The sequence below is a fragment of the Zootoca vivipara genome, chromosome 6, assembly GCF_965207765.1.
Source record: "Zootoca vivipara chromosome 6, rZooViv2.hap1.1, whole genome shotgun sequence".
In the NCBI taxonomy this organism is placed as follows: Eukaryota; Metazoa; Chordata; class Lepidosauria; order Squamata; family Lacertidae; genus Zootoca; species Zootoca vivipara.
In genome coordinates this window covers 1,425,964-1,440,172 of record NC_142589.1, presented here as the reverse complement: position 1 = coordinate 1,440,172, position 14,209 = coordinate 1,425,964, and the positions used below count along the sequence as shown (strand labels likewise).

Sequence of the window (14,209 nt, the reverse complement as noted above, 5' to 3'; positions counted from 1 at the left end):
ACCACAAGCTTTTGAAGTGTGGGGTTTGGGGGAATTATTGGGTTATTGTTGTTTTTATTTTGTGTATTTTGTGGTTTTATATTATGATTTTATTTGTGAACTGCCCTGAGACCTGTGTATATAAGGCAGTAGATAAATTCAAACAAACAAACAAATAAGCAAACAAGCTGGGAAAACATGATTGCCAACCAGATCATGATGAATTTCAGTGGCATCACAGGTGAGAGCAGCTTTTACTCCCCAAACATCCTGCTAAGCCCCTTGCCTCTTACCTTAACAGGGATGATCAGGCGGTTCTCCCGGAATGACTGGAAGAGGAAGCTGCGTTGCTGGGTGGCCTTCTTGATGGGCACCAGGTTCCCAGACAGCTCTGTGTGCAGAGGCATTCCCTCCACCACCTGCAGAAAGAGGCGGTAAGGTCCGTCAGCCTTTGAAAAGTTTATGCTTCACCTCCAGAAATGGCAGTTCATCATGAAACTCTGTCATGGCACACGTTTAAGGGCACCCTAGAAGCTATGTTGGGCAGGTAGTTTGCTCTGGCATGCTTGTTTTTTAAATCAATCAATCAATCAATAAGGAGGCATTTGAGCCAAATTCCTCCTCCCCAGCAAACCCCTTTAAAATTGCTGAGGGTCTGGCCTCTAAATAATTTTTCTGCCTGTTGTAGCAATTGTAATGAGCTGTGCTAGGCGCTGTATGATTTTTAATTGCATTCAAACTACTTGAATGAAGGTCACAAATCACTGTCTGGAAACCCCTGCAATGTACAATTCTAATGCTACTAACAATATGCAAGGGCAATTACACCACTTTAAAAGCTCCTTCTAGACGGCGGCCTGTCCCTCAGCCAAGAGCACGAGTGGTCAGCTTCAGCAGGGCAGGGCCCCTGGTACAAGGGGAGCTACCTCAATGTCCCGGCTGCGTGCCACTTCAGTGAAGTTTTCATGCTGCTCAAGCGTCTTGTCCACTTTGTCGTCGGTCATGCAGTAGCAGCGCAGGCGGCCCTCGCGGCCCTCGTTCATTTTGGCAAACACCACGAACTTGGCCATGTAGGGCACAGCCGCCAGCTCTTTGTAAAGCAGCATAGCAAAATGGATGGCTTCGGCTGTACAAGGGCAGTCTGCCAGCCAGAACCTGGGCGGGAAGAGGAAAGGGGCACATGGAAGAAGCCACAGGCTCACCACCCGGCCGTAACCAGAAATTCAGGGAGCTGAGCTATTTCCCAGACCTTCAACAACAACAACAATTTATTTATACCCCACCCATCTGGCTGGGTTTCCCCAGTCACTCTGGGGAACTTCCCTAAACAGGGCTGACTCCGGTTAACCTTTTCGTATGTTCCAAAGTTATGCCAGTTTAATTGTCACCGTTTTCAGTGCTGCTGCTGCTGCCCTTCAAGGTGCAATGCACACAACTCCCCCCAATGGCTCCTCAGGCTCACCTGGCAGAAACGTTGGTGGTGAAGTTTGCACACTCGTTGGCATAGACAAGCTTTGTGGTCCCCGTGATGTCCTCCCATTGTGCTGGGGCTGTTCCTCCTGAGACAAGAGAGTGGGGAGAAAGCACACAGGTGTGCACAGGAGGGTTTTGACCTGGAAGGGCCCTCACAGCCTTGGGTCCAAAATGCACTTTCCCAGATTTGAGCCGGGAAGGCTGGTCCAGGAGGTCAATCCTCATGCTGCTCTACAACCAGCCAGGCTCCTCCAGCATTGCCTTTGCAGAACTCCGCAGGGAGGAAGTTGGGTTTGCCTGGCACTGGCCTGGCTACCTTCTGCTTTAGCAGTCCCAGCGGGCCCAGGCCATCCCTGGACCTGAGCTCTGGGGGCCGGGGAGGGGGAGGCTCTAAGCAGAAGCCCCAAGAACCTCCTCAGGTGCACAGCACAGTTTGGCATTAAAGTACATGAATTACAAAGTGGAAAAACAAGGTAACAGGCGAACTTTTAAACACTTGAATGTTCACTCAGCACTTAAAATGGAAAAAGCAGAAACCACCAGGGGAAGGGGGAGAACTGAGCCAGTGTTTCATTCCTTTGGCATGCTCAATTGCCACTTCAGCTGCAAAGTCGTGAAGAAAAAGGGCCTGCTCTGCAGTTGGAGAATATTCTGTGAGCTCTGTGTTGATATTTATTTCTAATCTTTACATAATATATTTATATGCCACCTCTCCAGCCAGTGTGGTGTGTAATGGTTAAGTGTCAGCCTAGGACCTGGAAGACCAGGGCTCAAATTCCCCCTCAGACATGAAGCTCACTGGGTGACCTTGGGCCAGTCTCTGCCTCTCAGCCCAACCTCCCTCACTGGGTTGTTGTAGGGATTAACGGGGGGTGGGGGTGGGGGTGGAGGGAGAGACACATATGCCACCTTGAGATCCTGGGAGAAAAAGGGAGGATATAAATGTAACAACAACAACAACATTTTATTCCAGTCAACCTTGCTCTTCTTCCAGCACATCCTGCTTCCTTCCCAAGCAGCATTCCCCCCCCCCCCATTGCTCACTACCATGCATAATTTCTTGCCAAACCACCAAGCAACCTTCCTCGCTGCTGCTCTGCTGCTCACCTGAGATCACAGGCATATACAGGAAGCTGCCTTGCACTGAGCCCGGCTGTTGGTCCCACCAGCTCAGAGCTGCCTACGCTGAGTGGCAAGGGGCCTTCCCAGCTCTCCCTGGAGATGCCAAGGATGGAGGGTGGGACTATTTGCATGCAAAGCAGATGCTCTGTCACTGAGTTACTGAGGATGAAAACAAAGACAACCACCAGGGAAAGACTGGCCTGATCTCAAGCACCAGGCAGAGAAGCAGCAGCTGCAGGAAACTTTGCTGTATTTGTTCGTTTCCACAAAGGAGGTCATGGTGTCGCCCTCCCCACCCCTCTCCATCTGACCTCACAACAACCCCGTGAAGCAGGGGCAAACAATGGCTAAGCAACACCCGGGACGGGGCAAACCGCTGGTTACACATGCGTTGTGCCGCTACATATGATGCATGCATTGCGCTGCTACGTAGGGCACATGTGTGACGTCTCTACGTACAGTGCATGTGTGCGACACCGCACATGTGTTGCATGTACATAGCGGTTTGCTGCCAGAGCCGCCCAAGCGCCGTACAGACGGTGGCGGGATCCTCCACTTGCGGCTGTAGTGGTGCCGGAGGGATCCCACCGCTGTCCGTACAGCACTCAAGCGGCACTGGCAGCAAACCGCTATGTACAGTGCATGTGTGGCATCACTACGTACAGCGGATGCGTGCGACACCACACATGCATTGTACGTAGCAGTTTGCCACCAGCGCTGCTTGAACGCCATACGGACGGTGGCAGGATCCTCTGTCACACACACCCCAGACATGGCACCCGGGGCGCACCGCCCCCTGCGACGCCACTGCCGTGAAGTAGCTGAGGCTGAGGCTGGTCCCATGACACCCAGCAACCTTCCCAGCTGAGTGGTCATTTGAAACCTGGGCTCCCAGGTGCTAGTCCAACACTCTAACCATTACACCGCACTGTTCCACCAGAAAGAACACTCTGTTCCAACTGCCGGCTGCTCTGGGATAGCCGAAGGGAATCTTGCTCTGGCCCACTCCATCAGCTGCAGAACTGAAGGCTGTTGGGTCACCCTGGCATGTGTGAGTTCAGGGTTCTTTGCATTCTTACCTGATTGCAAGGTAGGGTATGAATCTGCTAAATAAATGAAACAAACACAGCTTATGTAGAAGCTTGTTCATAAACCCAGCAAATCTTAGCACTGTCATTGTGACTTCACTTTATTACAGACTTAAGATCTTGTCTGGGCTGATCCAAAATTGATGGCATGGAGATTTGGTGCTGGAAGAATTATGATTAGGAATCTTTTGGATCAGTTATTTTAAAAGTTTGCTTCGATTCTGGGGTGTGCAAATTTTTGCTGTTAACTTTGCATTGTTAATAGTAAACTGCTTTATGCATGGAAATGATAAAATACAGTGGTACCTCGGGTTAATAACTTAATTCATTCCGGAGGTCCGTTCTTAACCTGAAACTGTTCTTAACCTGAAGCACCACTTTAGCTAATGGGGCCTCCTGCTGCTGCCGGAGCACAATTTCTGTTCTCATCCTGAAGCAAAGTTCTTAACCCGAGGTACTATTTCTGGGTTAGCGAAGTCTGTAACCTGAAGCGTCTGTAACCCAAGGTATCACTGTACATAACTACAAAAAAGATGGATAGGGGGATATTTTCCCAAGTACAAAGCAAGAATAAATACCTTGCTGGGGAAATGCATTGCATCTCCAGCACAGAAGACATCCACCTGGGCAGCCACCTGTGGGGGATTCCCTACCTCAGCCTTCGCCAACCTGGTGCCCTCCAGATGTTTTTCGGCCCATCCATACAAGGCAGGGCCAATGAGAGCTATCATCCAAAAACATCTATGACAAAAGGGCAAGACTCCCTGGAGGCAGAGGGCATAGTTGAGTCCCATAGCCATTAAAAAGAGCCAGCCAGCAGACCAAAACTGATGAAGGGCCCCTGAAAGAGCAGCCCACCCAAGAAAGAGACAACACTAAAAGATTTTGGGGGAGAGCACGATTGCAAGTGGGGGAGAGGAGCTTCCTGGAAAGTGCTGCCTGGCTTACCTTTTCCCACTGCCTCCTCTTTTCCATTCTTAGCGGTGCCATAACTCCTGGCTCTCCCCCCAACCACCGTTCCCTCTTCCGCATGATTTCCTCCTAAAGTGAGCGCAGAAAGCATTTCTCCTCACTCTTCAACATGTTGCCATGTGCTGCTGCCATCAAGGAGCATCTTTCTGAAAGCAGAGTGAGGGCAAATCTTCTTGCCCTCGCCCTAGGGGTGAAATCATGGGCAGTTGATGACAGTGGTGGTTCATTTGCTCCCTTCCATTGCCTCCCCCACCAAATCCCTGAAATCTCTCCGCCACCCGCCTCAAGCTGCAGCTTTGGAACCTGCAAAGTGAGCAAGACTAGGAGGCAGGATTGTGCTCCAGCCCTAAAGACCCCACCAGTTATCTCCACTCACCTATGACGCTGCAGAGGAGTCGCAGGCTGGTGGTATCGCCCTCTCCACTGTCTCGAGGGTTCTCCCTCCATGAAGGGGGCAGGGGGATGCGCAGCCCAATGGGGCGGTGGAATTTCCTGCGGCGTGGCTCCACTGTCACTATGGGGCTGAACGTTGCCTGGTTCCCCAGCAGTTTTGTCACCAGCTCATCTGGCACTGGCTGCGCCTGCAGGGAGTGTGGGATGTAACATAAGCAGTCCAGTACAACATTTCCTGTTTGCCCAGAGTGGACACGCAGGCGAATGTTGCTCCAGCCAGGAGAACTCCTGTCACACCTGGTCTGGAGTGTCCTCCCCCTATGTGTGACCAGGTAGATGGGCATGACCCTGGCAGACCCTACAAAGGGGCCAATCAGGCAGCCACCTTCCTCTTGCTCTTGATGTCTTGAACCCACACTTTTCTCTGTATCTGTAACTACAAGCTAAAGTCTGCCTTCAGGATCACACTGTGGACTGAATGTGAGTAAACCTTATCATTACTTTCTTGAAGAAGACTATTGTGCCATTATTGTTTTTAAGAGGGAACAAAAGGGGATTTACCAGGAACAAATCCAATCTGGATAAGCCAGACTGACTTGCTTAACTCAAGTGATTCTCACGATTCACAGTCCCACAGACACCGCGGTGGTCCAGTGTGTGTGTGTGTGTGTGCGCGCGCGCGCACGCGCATGCACATGTGCAAACGCTATTTCCGGCACTCCTTCCAGCGCGAAGGAGGTGTGTGCAGCTTCCCATTGGCTGCAGGGCCAGTTAAACAACCTCCATGGGCCGCTTGTGGCCTATGGGCCTTAGGTTGCCAACCCCTGTATTAATCAATATATCCTCTCCTACTGTCTTCCAACATTCCCACAGGGAGACATGCCAAAAGGGTCACAATGCTCCTGGAAGATGGGCCCTCCTTGCTGCCAGGATGCCAGCCATGTGCTCTGCTGTGGCCTCTTTCAAAGGCAACTCCAGAGCCAGCCCCCTGAATAGCCAAAATGTTCATCAGAGATCTGCAAAAGTGGGAGATCCAGTAAGCAGTCCAGCATTTGTCACTCTGAGGACCAGACTGGATAATGCATTTAATGTGTGCTTGCACTGAATGGATCTGGGTTTTGTTACTCTATTAGCAGCAGAGCCCCAGGCAGCCACACAGTCAAGACTTGGTTGCAGATGGCAGACATAGCAAATCCCACTCCTCCCCTCCTCTGGTTTCTGATATTTTAAGTGTTTTTCCCTCACACGTTTACAATTACCTTGTAAACGTTTAATTCATTACCTTAAGGTCAAGAAACTTGTTTTGCTAAACAAACAAATAAGTTGCTCAGTATACTGAATGATGTTGAAGCACAACCCCAGTTTTCACTGCCCAGCCCTGGCTGCTATTCCTGAAACCCAGCACTCAGTCAGATCCCTTGCCTGGACCTCAATGGCTTTCTATTATTCCCTGCCAAAATACAGGCAACCCCCGTTTTGTGTGCGTTCTAAGAACATGCAACTGCGCACGCATGTGCCATTTTTGAAGCCTGAAGAGGGCATAACAGGGTGGGGCAGGCTTATGCGACCTCCGTCAACATGCACTCTGACCTGGAACGCAACCCCTGCACAAATCGGGGGTTGTCTATATTCCATATTCTTTGATCGCCTATATTATGTTGCAAAATGAAGTACTGTATGTGCACATTGAAGTTGCATTGGTTCTTTCAGCTGTGTCTCCTTATTACGAAGCCCCCCAACCCTACACCCACAGACTCCCATGTCCACACCATTCCTGCTCCAGGTCTCCCTGGACTGTTCTGGTGCAAGAGACAGGAGGTTGTCCTTGTACCTGCAGAGCTAGCTTGACCTTCTTGGTGACTGCCGTTTCTGGGAATGTGGCCTGGACCAGAGGCACCAACGTGCTCTGCAGACAGCCGCCCTCTGGGCCAATCAGGTCGCAGTCCTGGGACACACGAGACATGACCACAAAGTAAAGAGGGAAGTCCGTGGTGATGATGCGGCAAATCCTCTTCTTCTCTAGCTCCTCGAGGCTCTCCAGCTCTGTAAGAGTTGGCAGTGGCATAGTAAGAGCACACAGCAAGGATTTCCTGAACTGCATATTGCTGATAGTGTGCCACGAGCAATAAATCAATATAGATCCTTGCAATCGGAATAATTTTTTTAATTTACATTTTCCTTTTGAGTAGAACCACCAGCAGACAGATGAAACTGTACTGGAGGTGATGGGGATTAATGGCAGCCTAAGAGAGACAGGAACAGCAGCGAAAAATGTCACACCAAAAAATCAGGGAGCATAAAACAGGCACCAGCAACTTGCTAGGCCAAATGTCTGTCAAAACCATCGGAAGGGGACAAAGCAATTTCCCAAGGTAGGGAGTTGGACTGCTTAGGGGTGGCCCCCAAAGGCCCCCTCCCTCACCCCAGAGAAGAGCCTCCCCAGCAACCTGCAGAGCACAAGCAGAGGAAGCCCTTTAGGTTAGCAGTGGTGTAGGAAGGGGGGTGCGGTGGGTGCCGCCCACCCTGGGTGTCATCACTGAGGAGGGTGACAAAATGGCAAAAATATGTGTTCTTGAAAAAATAACTCCCGCACCCACCGCATGCCCCTTCCTACACCACTGCAGAAGCACCCTCCACGCGAGTGATTTCCAGAAACCAGAAGCATTACTGCCTTCAACCTTTGTGGCTAGGAGCCTTTGACAGCCCTCTCCTCCATGAAGCTGCCTAATCCAGAGGCACAGCTGGGTGAGGCGGGGGGGGGGCACTGGGCGCCACACTGTGGGGCCTGCAGCGTGCCTGAACCACACATCTCTCCTGAGGGGGAGGTGGCGGGCGGACTGCCTGCAAACTTAGCGCTGCTTTTTGAGCAGCATGGGGCTTGCGTCTGTCCACTGCCTCAGCCGCCCTACAGCTGAGGAGGAAGCTGCCGAGAGGCTTCATGCAGTGCGCCCTGCCTTGGCTCGCCCCACTCCCATGGGTGGCTCGCTCCACCCCCAGCAGCAGGGTGCACACGCCGCCCCGGGCACCCGAGTGGCTAGCTACGCCGCTGGTGGTTAGGGCAGGGGTGGAAAACCTCAGGCCCGGGGGGCAGGCACAAGCAGCCCTCCTGACTTCTCCTCTTGGCCCTAGGAAGTCTCTGTAGGCCACACACACCCTTGAGTGTTTTTGCCACGTTGGAATGTGTCCTTGAAGATCATGCTTCTTGCCTGCCTGAATGAGGGGCAGAGCGGGCTGAGAGTGGGCAAAGAAACCAGTTTACTGCACCAAGTTGAAATTCACAATCATTTTTCTGCCTGCTTTTGCCTCTGGCCTCTGGGAGGCTGCCCAGGGGCTGAAGGGGGCTTCAGCAAAGGGCGCTGAAGAAGATCCCTCTGCCCCTGAGCTGAGGCTTGGAAACCACTTCCTCGCTCCTTGGGCAGTTTTGAGCCTCTTCCCCAACTGGTTTCTCCTGTTCCTGCCAGGGACTCCTACCTTCATCCATGCCATTGAGGACCTGGTCCAAGTAGCTCTCTCCGTAGCGGCTGCGGTGCTCCTTCCATATGGATCCATTCTCACTGCGCAGAACCACCAGCTCCCTGTCACCGCGGCCGTGCGAGGCAAAGTGAGGGATCTCCACGATTACAGGGCTGTGGGAGAGTCGAGTGTCAGGGCCCAAAGCGGGTGGCCATTATGCTCACCCAAGAGTTGGGGAGAAGCACCACTGCTGTGCAACTTTCTCACATGACATCAAATGCCCCGTGGGATTGTGGGTGCTGCTGTGCAAGCAGGAGGACAATTGTGTTGGTGGGAATGCTCTGGCATCCAAATTCTGGACAGACAATTTTCAAGAAATCTTTTTAAATTTTAAACGCCCCACCCAAGCCTCCTCTCAACCCACACTTTCAAACTTGTGGGATGGTCAAATGGCAACTTTCCGATCTAAGAAACATCTTCCATGGATGCAGCAAGAAACTTCTTTGGCCTGGAAATGGAAGCTTCAACTATAGGACTTAAACTTCTTGCTGTGGTACAAGAATATGTTCTTGTCCACACTTCTGCTTGTTCCATTCCTGGAATGCACAGGGCCAAGGGGGTTTCCCCGCTCCTCTGAGCAAATGTCAATTTGGAGAAAACCCAAATTGCCATTTGCTCCATTTGCTGAGCCCTAAGGAGCGGTTTTCTCCAGGGGAAAGAGCAGGAGAAGAGGAAGTGTGATGAAGCTCTATGTAGACTCTGGCTAGTGCAGAAAATATGTGCTTTTAAAGTTAAGGAAGACTTGGAACGTTTTTATGCCATTGGGTGGGATTTCATTTCTTATGTGTCAGATTCAGATTGTGATATTTGGCTTTGATTCTCTGTTTTGCTTCTTCTTACTGTTTTACATTATCTGTTTTCTGTTTCTTTGGAAAATACAACCTCTATATTGCTCCTCCTATGTTTTGTAATTTAAATTTCGGGGTTTGGTTGGTTTTGGGTACTCTTGATTTTACGTTAATAAAAAACCTTTATAATATTTATTTTTAAGTGTTGTGGAGAACCACAGAGTCACAGAGCTGGAGGGACCCTGGAGGTCATCCAGTGACCCTGGACTTCAGCTGCACCTGGAGGACCACGGGCTCCCATCCCTGCTCTGCTCCACAGCATCTCTAGGCTGAAAGCTATGGACATATCACATACACAGAGAGATAGGATGTTGGGATTTTAGTCTGGATGTGCCCCAAGCCCTGTGTTTGAGATTATACGCATTGGGCGCTTAGAGGTATCATGAGGGCTTTGATGTCTTCCTGATGCAGAACAGCAGGACCACCTGCCCCCTTCCTCTTCCTGCCCCCAGCACACATGGCAGAGGGGGATTAGAGCTCTCCTCAGAGTGCCAATGGCCCAGCGACCCACTTGTGTCTAGCCTTCTTCACCTGAGGAACTGTGCTCCGGCAGGGCCCAGGGCAATGATCCTGCTGGCCAACCCTTCTTCCTCGGCCAGAGGAGGCGGGGCCTGCAGTTTCTGGGGCTTGACCAGGCGGCAGGTGATGCGTGTGGGTGCTGCGCACGTCCTGGGTGGGATGATGACGCGCAGGCCGTTGTGCCTGCTCCCGCGCATGGACCCGCCACGGGCATCCACCATGAAACTGACGAGGAATCTGGGGAGGGGGGGGAAAGGCAGGATTCAGTTGTCAAATGCACAGGTCACAGCAGGGCTCCTCAGAGTCTCAAAGCAGAGAAGTTGGGGGCAGAGGAGCTTGGAAATGCACCCCCTTCACCCCAGTGGTTGCTCTTCAGCTGGAGGATCTGCGGGGAACCCAGCTGCCATTTGTTCTGATTCTGTGCTAAGCTGCAGGTTTCCCAGGGGAAAGGGGTGTGGCAAGCAATGGTGTGGCTGAGTGCTTTGTATGAGGCAGCTTCCTATGTTCCTTATTGGGGAAGAGCATCTGCCTCGATGGCAGAAGGTCTCTTGGCCAGGAGAGCTGCTGCCAGTCAGAGCATGCAAGACAGAGCTGGGCTTGGCCATTCCTTGATTTGACTCAGGATACGTCAGCAGGGTAGCTGCAGGGGCTGATCTGTCTTACATCCCTGGTGCCTGAAGGACACGCTCCGCTTTGGGGTTTTGCAGGGAAACATCCCAGGGCAAGTGGGGATGTGAGAAGCAGGAGGAGCCTGGGGGCAAAGAACTCACCCTGTGTGGACTGGGCTGGCCACAGGGCTGATGTTGTCGGAGGTCTCTGTGGCAGGGCTGCTTGGGATGAGAGACTCTTCATCAAATTCCTTGGAAGCCTACATGGGACAGAATCAGAGGGCCCGTTCAAGCACAAGCCTAGATGCCTCCACCCAAACCTCAGAGCCATGGAGGCCAATGGAGATGACTCAATGGGGACAGAAAGGTACTGTTTCATGGGAGCATCGGATTCGGAAGACCCCACTAGATCAGGCCAACAGCCCCTCTAGCCCAGCAGCCAACCACCTGCAAAGAGCCCTCTCCCTCCTGTGGATTCCAGCAACTGGTGCCCCAAAGAGATCCAGCCTGCCATGATGGGAGCTTCTCTGGGACAGGCATGTCAGTTTCAGGGCACCCCTGCTGCAAAGGCATCATTTTGGTCGCCAGTGGCTTAGCCTCCAAAGAGGGACGGGCCAAGGGCCAAGGGCTACTGTGGATGGACACTGGAGTCAGGAATGCCCCTGGGGGTCCCTCCAGGTCCTTTTTACGGCTCTGCCCCTCCAGCTCTGCTGAGACAGACACCCACCCACCTGTTCTGACTCCTTGGGTCGGATCAGGACCGTCTCAGGTGTCACACAAGGGATTCGCGGGATGGCGGGAGACTCTTCCCTCCTGAGAAGCAGAACACAGTCAAGCAACTATTGTTCAAAAACCTGCTTTTATATGTGGAATTCTTCTTAGCTGTTTTGCGTATGGAACTTTAAAAAACTGTTTCTATGTTTTTCGGTTTTATGCTTGCAACCATCCCATTCATTTCCTAATTGGGCATTTTATTATCGTTTCCTGCACTGGAGCTCGAAGTGGTATACATGGTTTCCAACCCTACCCCCCCCCCCCATTTCCTCCTCACAACAACCCTGTGAGGTAAGCTAGGCTAAGAGATGGTGACTGGCCCAAGATCCCCCAGTGAGCTTCGCGGCTGAATGGGGATTCATCTCTCAGGTCATAGTCTGACACTAACTATTATGCCAAACTGGCGCAACCACATCCAACGTACATTCAAAGCATGGGACTTGCCCCAAAGAATCCTGGGGAGTGTAGTCTGTTGAAGGTGCTGGGAACTGTAACTTTGTGAGGGGAAGACTACAATTCCCAGGATTCTTTGGGGGAAGTCATGAGCTTTAAATGTGTGGCATGGTGAGAGTGGAAGCCGCAGCCAGAAAATTGGGAATTTCCAAAGAATACAAAAGCTGTCAGCGAAAATTCTTTCCTGGCCATGGAGAGTGCGGAGGAAAGCTAAACAAAAAAGAGAAGTAATCTGGACTCTGTGGGGAAAGATGTCAGGTAGAGGCTATGGGGCGGGAGGAGAGTAAAAGAAAGTAGACTTTGGGACCGTCTAAGAAGTCATTGAGCAAGAAGGGAAAACACTATTGTTTGAAACGGAACTTTCCTATGGCGAGAGCAGCCTGGGACTTCCTGTAGGAAAGGCTGGCCTTTCCCATTTCCTCTCAAAACTCTGGAGGAACATCAGCAGCTGAAAGTTACCAAACCTCTCGTAGAGAGAAAATAAACAGCGTATTTCAATTGTGCACACTTTTTGTAATTGGTTTTACATTCATAAACTGCTTAGAAGTCACATTGGCAATTAAGAGGCATACAGTATAAATTTCGTATTTGTGTGTGTATTTATTACCATTCAAACAATAATTGCCCCCTGTTAAATTCACCCCAATGGAAGGGAGGCCAGCTGAATTCTCTGCTTGGGGGACCCAAATGTCTTGGGGCTGAGCCCAGTTTCCCCCGAAAGGACAACTCCCACCTTGCTGCTGCCCTGCCCTGCCCAGCATGTCTTACGTGTGGTCCAGTTTGGGGACAAACTCCAAAATTTCTCTCTCGTCCTCCTGATACTGGAAGTCCCGCTTCTGTGGCTTTGGAGCGGGCAACTCATCGCCTGAAAAAGAGATAGGGCTGAAAAGGAAAGGGGGGAAGCAAGCCCCACCAGCAGCACGATGAGGGGCACTTGGCTCAGAACCAAATTGAGCAGCACAGCAGCGTTTGTAGCCAACTGGGCAATGGCCCTCCTGCTGCTTGAGATGCAGGCTGGGGAAGGGGCCGAGGGAATCACTGGGGGTGAGCAGGCTCTTGTTTTCCATTTGGACAGGACCCCACTTTGCCCCATGGATGTTTGAGGGCTGCAGTGACATGAGAGGAGATGGTTCACGGGGGCAACACCTGTGGCCAGGGTTAGGGCTCATCCACACTTACCATTCACCCCACACTTTTTTCACTCAGCTCCACCCTTTAAAACTCCGTGTCGGAGTGCTTTCCCAAGAATAAACAGCAATTTGAGTTTTCTGTGGCTTCCCGTATGCTCTGATTCAGCAGTAAAAAGCAGGCTCTTGCCAGGAAAGCTCCAAGGCAAAAAAACCCCACAAAAACTCAGACAGAAACTAGGAAGGCATAGGCGTGTGCCTCTAAACGTGCCACAAAACAAGAATGCATGAGCCCTTAGAGACCCAGGTGGCAAGAGATGCTGACTTGGGGAGATTGGTCTATTCCATCCTTCCAGCATGACGCGGCTGGGAAGGGCATGGGATCTGGCCACACCGAATAGCCAACATCAACCCACAGCAATGTATCAAATGGGGCAGAGGTGGGTGACATCAGGCCCAGAGGGGGGAGGCACAAAGGGGGCTCCCCGGGCCTCTATCCCAGACACTCGGGAGCCTCCCCAGGCTACTTCTTCTCCTAAGAACCACCCTCCCTCTGTGGGGTCTCCCTTGGCTAGGATGTGCCCTTGGAGGCAGACAAAGCACTTGCCGGATGGGGGCAGGGGGGGCAGGAGGAGTAACAAGTCGGCTGTACAGAGAGGGGGAGTTTGCATGTATGGCTTGGCCCGCTTTTGTATCTGGCCCCTGCCCATTCCAGTATGTGGCCCCCAGATGAGCTTTGCTCTTCCCATGCTGCTTGCACACCTTTTCCCTCTCTCCTGCTCTTTTGCTAAGGGTGGTTTTCAAAGAAACTGAAGGCTTCTTACTACCCACAAGACAAGACAATTAAAAGACGGATAATAATCCCCATGAAAACCTCATGGACTGGCATCCAAACCAGGATCCCAGCACAGCTATAAAAACTGGGGTGGTTGTATGCAGCTGAGTCCTACTCAGTGTAGACTCCTTGAGATGAATGAGCCTAAGCTAGGCATGCTGGGAAACTTCAATGGGTCTACTCCACATCTGTCAAGTTTTCCCTTTTCTCGCGAGGAAGCCTATTCAGCATAAGAGAATTTCCCTTTAAAAAAGGGAGAACTTGACAGCTATGGTCTACTCTCAGCAGAATTAACTGTGGATACAACTCCAAACTCAACAAGCCTTTTGGAAAGGAGAAGGGCTGCCAGACCCCCAGGAGGAAGCTGAAGTCTCCAGATTTGCCTGGCATCCCCCAGGTGGCAGGGGGGGAGGGGCTTGAATCCCCAGGTAGGAGAGAAGGCCTTTTATTTTTATTTGTTTTTTTAATTAAGAAGATTGTGCGGGGGGAGGGGGGAGATGGCAAA

At 51.5% G+C, this 14,209-nt stretch overlaps 1 protein-coding gene across 5 annotated transcripts in view; it reads right to left on the bottom strand.

The window, feature by feature from the left end:
• ANK1 (ankyrin 1) overlaps positions 1 to 14,209 on the bottom strand; it is a 181,017-nt gene that overhangs the window by 30,721 nt on the left and 136,087 nt on the right. For 3 of the 5 annotated variants that reach the window (XM_088671400.1, XM_088671404.1, XM_088671401.1), the window contains 10 exons: positions 12,511 to 12,607; positions 11,247 to 11,328; positions 10,678 to 10,775; positions 9,920 to 10,144; positions 8,499 to 8,653; positions 6,859 to 7,070; positions 5,011 to 5,215; positions 1,442 to 1,538; positions 906 to 1,134; positions 273 to 398 (listed from right to left, as the gene is read on the bottom strand). In XM_088671400.1, coding sequence (XP_088527526.1) covers positions 273 to 398; positions 906 to 1,134; positions 1,442 to 1,538; positions 5,011 to 5,215; positions 6,859 to 7,070; positions 8,499 to 8,653; positions 9,920 to 10,144; positions 10,678 to 10,775; positions 11,247 to 11,328; positions 12,511 to 12,607 — 1,526 coding nt within the window. Of the gene's footprint in view, positions 1 to 272; positions 399 to 905; positions 1,135 to 1,441; positions 1,539 to 3,653; positions 3,681 to 5,010; positions 5,216 to 6,858; positions 7,071 to 8,498; positions 8,654 to 9,919; positions 10,145 to 10,677; positions 10,776 to 11,246; positions 11,329 to 12,510; positions 12,608 to 14,209 lie in introns of all 5 variants that reach the window. The other 2 variants (XM_088671398.1, XM_088671399.1) reach the window with 1 other exon arrangement.